We start from the raw sequence: 13,475 nt of genomic DNA, 5'->3' as shown, positions 1-13,475 counted from the left end.
ATCTGGATCCAAATTCGGATCGGATTCAACAATGTATATCCCAATTCAGCCCAAATCGGATGCAAATACGGATACAGTCAAATTATATCCGATCCATTTTCAGCCCCGATTACAACCATGCGCCACCTTTTACTTGCATGACACGTGTCAAACTCTAGTATTATCGAGCTAAAACTTTGGCATAACCATCAAACTGCACAACCAGAAATCCCATCAAACCTTTCCCAGACTGTCCGCACCAAATTCGGGTAATATAAATAAACAAATTCTTAACGTTCACCCACACTACCAGTTTTTTCAGACAATATGTTAGTTTTTAGAAAAGGCTGATTAGAGTCTGATTTCTTCTTTATTATGAGCAAGAACATCATGGATGATATCTGATGGGATCCAGACCACTCGAGGTGTACCAAAAAACCAGCACGCAGGAGATGGGACATGGGAGGTGTTGAGAAGCCAAGATGGTTCTGTTAATAGCATTGGCACATTCTTTGCATCATCCTCCCTCACAGGTTGCTTTCAGGTTGTACCTTACAACAATTATACTATTCTGTAACGAAAAAATAAAGCTTCCTTCATATCTACGAAGCTTGTGCATTTGACACTTTGAAAAGGAATTAAGGCCATTGTCTAAACACCAATGTTTTTAATTCCTTAGAAAATGATGACTGATTGTCATGGGAAAAGAGAGATCATAACAAACTGGGATGGGGATAGGATGTATGGCCTTTTTAAACAACAGCAATGCCAATTTCTGGGTTCCTAACTGTGGGAATGATCAGAACAGCTCCCACTAGGGCCGGCCAAATGAGATATGCCTGAGAGTCACCAACAGTCACTTTATGCATATTCCCCACTGCTATGAAACTCAACAACCATACATTCTACCAAGCAATCAAATTACAAATGCACATCGAGAACAAACCTCCCAATGAATGGCAAAGAACCAAAATTTTGTTCAGCTTTTAAACTAGCACCAAATCTAGCAAAGGAATAAGAACATGATGACATAGTTTGATATAACCTGAAAAGCATGACCTGTTCACATTCAATCGATTCGTTCTGGATGGAAAAGGCTACTCATACCATTATAATATACAGAGAAGATAATAAATCGGGGAGTTTAGTTATACAATCCAGCAGCTGCATTTGGTCAACACAAGAAAAGGGTTAAAGAAAATCACCCTCCAATGCCCGCCATTGATGACTGAAGGTAAAATAAAGAGCTGCAACCCAACACATTAAGGTCTAACCCAACTCTCAGTTCAACCTCTGAGAATTATTTAGTTGAATGCAATGTTCGCCTATGATACGGAGTTTTTTTGGTGTAGCAATGCTCGGTATACCACCTGTACAAGGTACTAGTACTGAACTGGTACGGTACACTCCGTACTGCCCGATCCGGATTGGTGTAGCGTACCTTGGTTGAATGGAATCATTAGGCGCACAGAAAAACACTTGCCACTAATCAATAGTTATATGATATAAGTGCTTAAAGAATCCAAAATCTTGAAAGAAATAAATCCTGTAAAGTTATTAAAGAAAAACCATGCAAACAATAATATATCAATCTAAGCTTTAACAGTCAGCAAGAAGGGGTTTATAAAATTGATCGATTATTTAAACTTTACAACTCAACCTGGTTCCACTGTTCAACAGGTCACTTCCCAGACTGTTGCATGAGCGAACAAGATTTAGTATCCTAAATGACGGACCAAGCTGTTAATTTTCAAACAATAGGAAGCACATGATTGTTTGTTTTTTTAACATTATCCAATTAAGAAGGTCCTAGTGCAACAGATAACATAATGACACAACATAATGACATGAAATGTTGACCAGTGTGATAGACCAGAGTAGGATAGATTGAACTCTATGTGAGTAAATGGACTGGTTTAGCCAATCAGCCAGAGCCAAGACAAACCAGGCTCAGGCTCCCTATTTAGGCCTACAGTTGAAAACTGAACCAGTTCAGGACTAGACTGGGCTTAAGAACTTAGTTCAAATAAATCAGGCCCGAAACTGAGCCAGGACCAATCCAAAAAGGAGCCCAAACTTGGGCCAGTTCAGGCAAGGCATATCTGAGCCAGTATGGGCCAGAACTAAGGTTTCAGCCCCAACCTTTGGTCAGGCACTCAGGCCTGGACCCAGCCTGGTCCATCCTATTTAAACCCCCATGATGAATATTGGACTATGATGTATGACCACAAAACAATGAATTCAGAAAATTTTTTATAATTAAACAATCGGCCCAGCGCTTGCCAGCCACATATGAGAGCAGAATTGACATGGAAGTTCACATACAGCATTCTCCCAAAATTGAAAGCTTCTAGCATGCATCAGAGATATTTAATAGGAAATACAAGAATATCAAGTGCTTTCATTTACGTAAGGTTTTGTCCCAGCACTATCACTGGAAAAATTAGCGTTTGATCAGATTTTCAATTTTCAGATCACAACCGAATGTAAATCCTTGAACGGGAAAAGGCAGTGTTAAGTGATGTACCATCTTCTTGCATATGTAGCACATATTTGAAGCCTTGGGAAATCACAACTGCTTTAATGACTATGGTCCCTCAAACTGCCAGATCACTGAATGTGTGTGCGGCTTCTTGAATGCTTCTTGTAGGCACTCCTATTCAACTCTGCCCTATCAGAATCCGAATTACTAATTTCTCCATCACATTTTCTGCACGCATCTTTCCCCGGGTGATGTTTTCTCTTTCTACCACTTCTACTATATTGCCTATAAGATCGACTGCTATTACTTGGTAAGGTGTCATCAGCACCTTTCTGATCAGAATTTTTATCTGTGGATTTCCAATCATTAGCAGAATCATTAAAAGAATCTCTCTGACTTCCAGTCCTCTGTTTTCTAAATTTACTATTCTCATCATCACTTTCATAATTATAGGATTTATGACTTTTATGATGTTGGGAGTTATATCGATCACATTCTCTTTTTTCACTCAGGCGATATTCTTTCTTTGTTCCATACATGGAGGAATCTCTGTTGTAACCAACATCATCAGAACATTCTGAACAATATCCCCCATCATACCGCTCTTCATCAATCTTAAGTACACCACCAGTCTTATCACTTGGAGGCCTAATGCTTGGCACCCTGTTGTTATTATCGTTGCCCAAATGCCAACCAGATGATCCATGTTCCTTCTTATGTACTTCATGAGATTTGGATTTATGACGCTTCTTTGGTTTGCTTCGCCCACTGGAGTAAGCCGTTCCACTTTCCTTCCTAGACAAATCTTCCGCTGTTTGATGTTTCCTCTTATAATGATCGTCAACATTGTTCTTCTCTTCATATTTCCAGTGCCTTTTAAGGAAATCCCCATCCCTTGTCTTAGAGATGTCCTCATCTGAATCATGACTGGGGAAACAATGCCTTGCTTCTGACTTGTTGTTTTCCTCAGATTGCTCAAGCTTATCCAGAAAAGCTATTTCTTTTCTTCTTCTATAAGAGTGCTCTCTCCTGATTGAGTGCCTGCTGTATTGATCTCTCCTTATATCTGGATCTTCTCTGATGGAAACACTATCTCGCACATCTGTCTCACCATCAACAGATCTTCTTGAACGATACCTACTACATCAATATAAGAATGTCAGCATGGACCTACATTGTGATAGTATAATGATAAAACCTGACAGGCTAAAGCAAAAAAAAAAAAATGATGTTCTCTAGTGAATGAAAATCAGCATTCAAAAGCTTCACATTCTGATATTCTGAACATTAGAAGGAAATAAAAGATAGTATTAAAGTTAAATGGCAATAATTTACAAGTTCCTGATGCTCAATAAGATCAATACTGATAACTGCTGCACTTAGTTACAAGTTATCCCTTAGTTAATAGAGTCACATAACAATGATAAGCTATACTGTACAGTTAACTATCAAATATTAAGGGAGCCTGGAGATGAAGGAGCATCTCTTGAAGGTCATAGTGATCAAGGCAAAACATGGAGGGAGCAGCTGGGGACAGAGGGGTACCAGAGCATCCTTCTTTCTTTGCCCCATCCAAGAATAAGTAGTTTGTAAGAGCCAAGATACAGCACCAGCCAATTTCAGATCAACAGGAAAGAGAGAAGAGAGATTTAGAAAAGATAGAGAAATGCAGGGAAAGCACAAATTAACACTTGAACATCAATAAACACAACGATGTCCGAACCCCCCTAAGCTCCTAGTCCTCTTCCTTTATTTTTCTTTGGTTCTTTCAAATGACTAAAAGTACTCGCCCCTCTTTTCCTCCTCTCTGTCATCTCATTCATCTTCTTCCTCTTAGTTCTTTCCATCCTGTTCTTAATTTAAAAAGTCTTATCCTAATTGTTGAGTTAGACAAAAAATGTCTCTATATCTTAAGCTTTTATAATTATTTCTCAAACTAAGACCACAAATGAAGTAAATTACATTTATAGATATAAGTTTGCTGTTTTAACATATCAACTTAGTGATTGTTAGGGGATTCATATCTCAGCGGCTCACCCAAATGGCCCCTAGACAATTTGCCTAGACAATCAAGCGGCTCACCACCATCAATCAACTAGGCAACTTATAAAATGAAATAAAACCTGCAACCATTGTGTTGCGGGGACGGCGCTTTGGCCGGAGTCTCGCGCAACAGCATAGCCCACACCGACCGAGCAGAGAAAGGGACCGTGTTCCACCACATGAGGTATTATTCGCTTTGGCGGGAGTAGGGATCTCCTTTCCGCTGCACGGTTTTGCCCTTTAAAAGGCGCTTCGCGGAGAAAGGGCTTCGCCCCTCATTTAAGGCACAGAACCTTTCCGCTACTGATCGATGTGGGACTAAATTCGGCAGCCCCCCCACAACATAGCCCCCCTAACGGGAAGGTTCAGTGCGCCTCCCAGTCCTAAAGGGTAGCCTGCGGCAAGGGACGCCCCCTTCCTGGCGCGCCATCTGTTGCGGAGATGGCGCTTTGGCCGGAGCCTCGCGCAACAGCATAGCCCACACCAACCGAGCAGAGAAAGGGACCGTGTTCCACCACATGAGGTATTGTCCGCTTTGGCGGGATCAGGGATCTCCTTCCCGCCGTACGATTTCGCCCTTTAAAAGACGCCTCGCGGAGAAAGAGCTTCGCCCCCCATTTAAAACACAGAACCTTTCCGCTACCGATCGATGTGGGACTAAATTCGGCAGCCCCCCCACAACACAATGTGTACTAAGACTGGACATACCTGTTGTTTTTTGATGTTTTCTTCCTGTTTGAATCCCTCAACTTCTCACAATCTTCTAGCTCCATTTTCTTGTCATACGCTGATTCTGGGTGGCCAAATAGAGCAGACATCTTTCTAATCCAGTATTTAGGTGGAGGGTTATCCCAATCAGCCCACTCGTAGTCCCCTCCAGGGTTGTGAAAGCAGTGAATGAAATTGCAAGCAGTTCCATGAGAGCAAGTCTGTCAAAGAAACAAAAGCCATTATTTGATGAAAGCAGACTATAACATCTGAGTATTAATCACCAAAAACTATCTGATTACCTTTAACCCTGATTTCATGTATTCCCCACATATAGCAACCTTCCATCTTGCGATAGTAACAAACTCACACATTATCTAATTCAAAAAAGTGATCATTCAGAGAAAAACCAACAAATAAGGAAGAACCGACAAAGGGGCTATATATACTTTTTGACTGATATCTGCTGGCTTAGAACCAAGGTCATGCATGGACATGAACACAAGAGAAACAATCTACCAGCAGAAGATGAAGATATCAAACTTCGGAATGATAAACGATAAAAAACAAGGTGCCTCTGCAAGGTACCTGTTTTCCAGCATAATAACGGCCATTCATGTTACTGTAAGCAAGAAGGGCTGAATCCAAGGACTTGTAGTGCACGTACACATTTCCACGTAGATGGTAAGAACCATTCCTGCACACCTAGACAAAATTGATTGGAATTTATTTTCAAACGCCAAGCTGCCATCACAAAAATAAATGTAAAAAAAAAAAAACTAAACCTTTTTTTTCTTCCTTTGATTCTTGCAATAATAATTTCTCAGGCCATCAGAAGTTGGATGATAAAGGAGATCAAGGTTGTGTTACCTAGACACTCATATCCAGCTCCTAGAATCTGAATTGGCTACATAACGGCTACAAAAATAAATGTGAAAGAAAAACCTAAACCTTTTTTTGGTTCCTTTGATCCTTGCAATATATAATTTCACAGGCCATCAGAAGTTGGATAATAAAGAAGATCAAGGTTGTGTTACCTAGACACTCATAAGCAGCTTTCATTCTTTTCTAGAGATCGATGAAGAATGTAAGTTTTAAAATAACTTTGCAAATGTCATTTTTCAAAGATTCTTAAAGTAATTAGAAAGTTTCGGATGAGAAACATGCATATTGGAAAACCTTAACATATTTTATCTTTTAATATTTTCTTTTATATGATATTTAAATTTATATTTTTCATTAATATCATTGTTTTCAACATACTCACATATCCATGTTTTTCCCTCTAGCCAAGTTAGATACTTGATTCTCATGTCCTTGCCCATGCAGCATTGGGTCCAGGTGCTTAATAAGCAGTGTAACAAAGAGAAATGATGGTTTCCATACTTGATATAACAATAGAGAATTGATAGATGTGAGTGCAAGATAGGAAAATGAAGATTTTCCCAATAAAACCGAGCTGTTTTTTCATGTATCCTTTATTATAATTACATGTGCAGGTTTAGATCCTTCAGCCAAAACCAACATGAGGCACACAAAGGCAAGTAACTTGGAGTCATAAAAAAGGAGTTAGAAAAGATGAAGGCAAGACCTATAGAAAACTGGTTTAATGTCATAAAAAATGTAAAAAAAAAATGACAAACTTTCAATGCAAATGAATGGCGAACATGGAGTAAAAACAAACTTTGTCGGATGTATAATTTGCTTGTTGGTGATGGGTGTAATTATTTTGTTGGTTGGACCGACCGTACATGAGTAACATAAGACAAGTTTAAGCAGTAATAATATGCAACGTATCAAAATATTTGAATGTCCAAGGTGGGAGTGAAGCATCACAGCTGGTTGCTGGGACCAAGTAGTATTGGCTGGTTCAGCCGACTATCGCAAAAAGTTCATAGTGCATAGCTCCAAATATGCAAAGCAAAGGGTGAGTTCAGACCAATTTGGTAACATTACAGATGGAAAACATATATGGAGAAGGACAATAATTAAATGTTCGAATGAAGGAAAAAATTAAAGAAAAAATGTGAATCAGAATTGCAAAATATAGCAAGACAATTTAAATGGCTGGAAAATGAAATAATTATTGTAATGTAAAAAAAATTAAAAAAAAGCCACAAGTCTGTTAACACACAACAGCCAAACCATCTTAGATAGACAGCAATACATGAGACTTCATGAATATTAACTAATATTGATTATTTGTGCAATGCATCAAAACCAATTTTTCCTCTTCCAATTAATACAAATTTTATCAACATCTATAATCTTACAAACAATTGTCATCAGTGGTTATAAAATAGTAGTTCTCATACTAATAATAACAAAAACACGGTGAGGAAGAAAGAGAACATGAATATAGTTGAACTGGTAACAGCTTTAAAGCAAAAAAAAATAGCATCAAGCAACCTTGAAATTAACAAGTTCACCAAACTTCAAAAATTCTGTATGTACATCCTCATAAAATTCTTCATAACAACGTTCGACCTCTTCATCCGTGTACTGTAATATGCATGAACCAGAAAGAGTATATTAGTGCCAACATACAAGAAGAGTAAACAACATGTATCAGATTTACATGTATCATATGCATTATTCTGATGACTGCATTAAAAAATTTATATATATATATATATATAATGGAAAATTCAAATAATGTTAACATGGCACGAATAAATCAATACCAGGGATCCAGTAAGTTTTTTAAAATTTGCCTGACAAGCCACACGATTGAAGACATTTTCCATGCATAAACTCTTGCTGACACAACTGACTCTTCAGTCCCCAAAATCAGTAAGAATTAACACCATAGAATAATAGAGTCAAGCTGAAGAGACAATAAGACCAAAAGAATCAACTTTTGATTTCCACTTTTGTGTTGATGCAACAATGACATCCATAGTCCAGCACCACTGTAGCCACTGTGCCTACAAAATCTAATTCCCGTTGAACCACCTCCCAATTAATTTAAGTTAGCGACAACAATTTAAGTCCGTGACACAACGCTTAACTTTAACATGGTTTACAGAGATTAACTTGAAGGTGTACCACATAACTGCACCTTGCATTAACACATAAATCTCAATTCCCAGGTGGAGGACCAACGAGTTTCCTGATTGGAGCTCCAAGAGAATACAAAAGCACAAATAAATTGAAACTAAAATACATCTAATAGAACAAGAAAGATACATATGAAACATTTAAGCCAGTTGAAGCTTGTTTTCCAAAAATCCAGTAAGAACAAAGATCTTTTGCCACAGCCACTGTATAACTTTTAACATCCATGACCATATCATCTAGCAAGCCAACATGCCAGGCTGTCAGAGAACAGATCAATTTTTTCTTCCAATATGGAATCAATAATTTTGAAGTGGAAGGGGATGCACTCAATATTATCAAAGGCTGTCTTTGAAGGTGAAGTATTGACTCAGAGTTTGACTTGATCTTGGTTGATGTGCACCATCTTTAGATATTAAGGATCATAAGTTAGTTAGATAAGTTACTTAGATAAGGTGGCTCATCAGTTAGTTAGATAAGCCTTAGAAATTAAGGATCATGAGACCTGGATGGAAGAATCCCCACCTTGGCTCTTGAAGATCATCATCACAGATTTTGACACTTTCCTAATGAAGTTACCTTGTCGACAAAACAGAAAAATGCCAGGCTAGCTATTTAGTGGCTATAGGTGCTTAGTTACAAGTTACAATGTACAGTTGTACCATATAAATGTAAACTTACGACCTTCATAGAAAGATGCATATTATGCAAATATTTTGAAACTTGAGTGATATATAAGATGCTATGAGTAGATGTTATGTATTAGTGTTTGTGCCACCAGCAATCTAGGCATAAAAATTGTCATCTCATACAAAAAATGCATTCCCTTCATGCATAAATCAAGCAAGTATATCTTACCCTGTCATTTTACACTCTGCTTTGCAAGTTCTTTTATATTGTTCATTTCACAGGTACACATCAAATCTTTTCACCCAACTTCGCAACCAGGTTTTTCACAATTTTCATAATTCAATTGAGTTTGAAACTTGTATTTAAAAAACATGACCTTCATCCTATTTACATAAAAGATTCTGTCACCTGTGAACTTTATATTCCCGCTCATGCCTTCAACCATGGAACATCACCAACAGTTCAACAAACAGGAAGTGACCAGAGAACTACTGAATGTTAAGGAGCTGTTCATTAATAATTCTGACAAATCAATACTCGCAAATATGATAGATTCAAGCAAGCATGAACTAGTCAAAGGTCTGTCAGCACATGAATATCTAAAGCTTTAATTAAAAAAGTCAACTCATATTTTTAAGGGGTAAAAAGCATAGAAGAAAAAAGAGGAATCTTGATAAGATATTCTATACAAGAATGACTGTATAATATAGAACATTTTATCATAATATAGCTGAATTAAAAGTTAAAAAAGCTCAGATACAAGTGCCACATATTGCAAAAGTAGCATAGGATACAGAAGCCCCAGAAAATGTTAATCTCCATCCTCAGCCAAGGCCAATTCGCCATTACACTGTACCTCGAGATGAATTTCTGGTGTCGATTTTGTTAAAGAACACTTGGTAGTGTTGGAAGAAAAATACAGCTCGACCATACATCACAAATTTTAAAAAAAAAAAAAAAAGACATGCCAATGCATATGCAACATAAAATATAATCTTGTAGTTTCTGAAATCAGGCATTTAGAAATAGATGATATTATCCTATCAAAAACATTTTCTCAAACAGATGATTTCCAGAATGTTTACCGAGTAGCCTTTCTTCATCACTATGACACATGATCAGATTACTTTGCAGCTTGTCATGTTTGCATATATTAGTAAGAAGCCACTATGACCATGGAAAGAACATTACCAAAGGAAAAAAGTGCAATAAATAGTAGAAAACTATAATTTGCGGATGAAACCAAAAAGCAATATCAGGGATACCACATTATCCACAGGAGAGCATCATCTTACAAACCTCAAGCCCCTCATCTTGCTCCCAAGCAAGTCCTGGGCCACTGTACATGTTTTTGATGAGCAATGTGCAAGATTTATCAGGATGAAAATGAACTCTACTGCAACGTGACCCGAAACGACAGGCCCCGGTCTTAAGGTGAAATGGACAGTGAGCTTTATCCTACAAATGAACAGATGAGAAATTTAAAGTGAATGTAGAGGGTAGAAATGAATTAGTATGGAGAGAACGATCCATTCCTAAGCAATGAACATCGAAATGGAGTCTTTGTGACTATAAAATAAAGATAAAATTTTTAAGATACATACTTGCTCGGTTCCAAAATTTGGAATCTGTTGAGCAGATTTTTCAAGTACTTCTTGTGCTGACATTGATGGCCCAATCTTGTACGAAGTAAAAGCTACAGACTGTGGAGGAAGGGGATTTGATGTGGGTCTGTCATCATCCTGCAACAGATTTAATCAACTTTTATCACATCAAATTCCAAAGATGTCTACAGTTATACGCATGACCACCAAACAAAATAACTTTATTTGACCAAATCTGAAAATGGAATTAAGAGTATAACCTCGTTGATTGGCAGTCTATCACTTTTCTTTGCAACTCTAACTCTTTTCTTCTTGACTATGATTTCATTTCCTTGCCAGATGATTTCTGCGGGACCTTCCTCAATATACTCCCATTCATCACCTTCTTCCAACTCATCTGCGTGCTCTTTCTGCTGAGTCTGTTACATGTCCAAATTAAATGCGAAAAATAAGTCATATGAAATTGATCGCCAAAATTTCTAATAAGAAACACAAAAAACTAACAACATATACACTCTTTCGGAAAGTATATCTGTAAAAGTTGCTGAAAAATGCAGTGTGTTGATTCCATTGCCCATTCAACTGTTTTCACTGTAATATTTGTTACAAACTGGTCATCCCAATGGTACCATGCTTGGCCATCAGCTAATCCACATAACAGTTCTTTGCTATGACAAGGCCAACATATAGTACATTTTGTTACCCAAAAAAAAAAAAAAATCTAAACTGCAAATCAACTAATATGTGACCATTTTCTAATCCAGGTTTCTCTACTCCCTAGCACACAGAAGTGGCATTCATCCACGTTTAGACATTACCACTACATATACTCAGCTGTCAACACCCTGTCCCAGAGAAGGAAATTAGTTTGAGATGTTAAATTGCAACATCAACATGTCACTCATCCTAATATTAAAAACCTGAAGTAATCGTAATGTATTGCAACTCATCACTCAAACATCATCCTCTCTCTCTCTCTCTCTCTCTCTCTCTCTCTCTCTCTCTCTCTCTCTCTCCACAGAAGGGATAACTCAACATATAACCAATCGATCAATTCTCCTCCATCCCAGCATTCAAATCAGCAAAAAAGCTTGGCATTTATTTTTAGAACAGATATATGTGAAACCTCTCGACTCTCCAACTCCTCTTCCTTTATCGATAAACACATATAGTTGTTTCACTGGCCCTAAGTTTTCACAGAAAGCATTATTAGAAGCTAAACTGGAAAATGCATCTAAAAAACAACGTAAAACAGTCATTTAATGCTAGAATTCGGAATGCTAGACTTGCAACAGACTAGCGAGAGCTAAAATTATTTTTCTCTCCCACATCATAACTCTAAAAAAACTAATTAGAGCAAGAACTTAGGATAATCATATTAATTATAATGGTATCCGACAACCTATAAGGGAAAGAAAAAAAAAATAGAGGAAAAATAACGAGGAAATGAGATGGGAATAGGACCTCCTTTTCTCGCGACTCTTCGATAAGCTTCTTCCTCCGGGCCTCCTCCTCCTCCTCCTCCTCCTTCGCGGCCTTCCTTGCGGTGGCGGCCTCCAACCAGAGCCTCTCCCGCTCTTCGAACGCCTTCCTCTCCCTCTCCGCGATCTCGGCCTCCTCCTGCTCCCTTAGTCGGATCCTCAGCTGCTCCTCCGGATCAGTGGACCGCGCCTCGTCCTGCTCGCGCTCCCGGATCGCCTCCTCCTTCCTGAGCTGCTTCCTCTTCAACTTCTTCATCGCCTTCCGCTTCTCCTTCCTCGTCATGCCACCGGCGGCGGCGGCTTCCCCCGCCGGCTCCGACGGTCCTCCGGCGGTGGCCGGGTCCGCCATCGGGGACGGAATAATCCGGGAATAAGTAGAATGGTTTTAGGGTTCGAGATGGCGTCCGATTGAGATATTAATCGGTATCGGCGACAAGAAAAATCTCAAAAATAAACATGCGATTAGGCCAGGGATGGCACATATATATATAGTGGTCAATAGGCTCGGCCCGGCCTGTTTAAAGGACCGCCTAATTTATGATCCAAGTTCAAATGAGGCCAGTTTTGGTTCTTTAGGGCATCTGCTTTTTTTTTTTTCCTGATGAAGAATAAAAAAAGCATCTGCCTAGTTTTTTTTCTTTCTTTGACGATGAGTACAAAAAGGTGTAACATGTGAACTTTCCAGAGAGGCACCCATTCTAGTACTTACTCTCATCTAAACATGCTTAACTGTAGAATTCTGATGAGATCTGATGCATTAGTGTTGGTATAGTCGCACCCAGGGGTCATCCATCCCAGGGCATCTTCCTGGTTTCTCATCATTTATATCTGAACTACTTTTAGATATCATAGTTTATCTTGCTGACCATTTCTGTTAGTAGTTGTTGGAACACAACCACATAAGCTCTTTTAGTTTGTTGAGGGCCAAAAACGCTTCACATATAATTCCAAAGTCTTCCTCTATTTATAATAATTTTTTTTTAGTAAGTCTTCATTTGATCAAGCTATCCTAGCAGGAGCCAACATTTATATGAGATTTCAACCCCACGCTGAGGTTAAATTTTGGCCGTGTCTCGTCTGAGCTCGCCGCTGACCCACTACTGATAATATCATCCATATGCATTATTTAAATTATTTATATGAATCATTAATATTGCAATAAACAACACAAAGGTTTTTTTCCTACATATATATTATGTCTTGAAATATTGATTATGATGGCTATAGGTCACAATATCTATCATATTAGTTAGTGTTTTAAGCATGAGATATCCTGAATGCAGTAGTAAAATAAAAAAAGGAGACTGCAAGGAACACTGTAGATTGGTTTCGGTCTTTTATATGCTCAAGAGGATATACATACATCCGTACGAAGGTAACAAAATGCAGGAGACGTATACAGATACATAATTTAGAGAATTAGAGTTGGTCATGCATGTAAAATGCGAAGATGCTTCTAATATTATGCAATCAGTGCATGTATTTGTGACT

General features: G+C 38.2%; 1 protein-coding gene across 3 annotated transcripts; it reads right to left on the bottom strand.

The window, feature by feature from the left end:
* Positions 1-990: 990 nt before the first annotated feature.
* On the bottom strand, positions 991-12,449 carry LOC103711074 (uncharacterized). 3 transcript variants are annotated; one of them, XM_088709783.2, is made up of 10 exons: positions 11,968-12,448; positions 10,764-10,922; positions 10,504-10,641; positions 10,199-10,357; positions 7,622-7,714; positions 5,801-5,917; positions 5,515-5,589; positions 5,213-5,433; positions 2,507-3,601; positions 991-1,420 (listed from the first exon to the last, which is right to left on the bottom strand). In XM_088709783.2, the coding sequence occupies exons 1-9, from the start codon at positions 12,331-12,333 to the stop codon at positions 2,590-2,592; spliced, it is 2,340 nt and encodes a 779-aa protein (XP_088565909.2). In that variant the 5' UTR covers positions 12,334-12,448; the 3' UTR covers positions 991-1,420; positions 2,507-2,589. The 3 variants fall into 3 exon arrangements, with proteins under 3 accessions (XP_088565909.2, XP_088565910.2, XP_026662042.4); XM_088709784.2 differs by having other exon boundaries at positions 2,507-3,598; XM_026806241.4 differs by lacking the exon at positions 991-1,420 and having other exon boundaries at positions 2,361-3,601; positions 11,968-12,449.
* Between the last annotated feature and the right edge of the window lie 1,026 nt (positions 12,450-13,475).

Source organism: Phoenix dactylifera, chromosome 13 (assembly GCF_051530095.1).
Source record: "Phoenix dactylifera cultivar Ajwa chromosome 13, Ajwa_hap1_PhDact_Kaust_v1.1, whole genome shotgun sequence".
In the NCBI taxonomy this organism is placed as follows: Eukaryota; Viridiplantae; Streptophyta; class Magnoliopsida; order Arecales; family Arecaceae; genus Phoenix; species Phoenix dactylifera.
The sequence above is the reverse complement of the archived record's forward strand: the minus strand, read 5'-3'. Positions and strand labels throughout refer to the sequence as shown.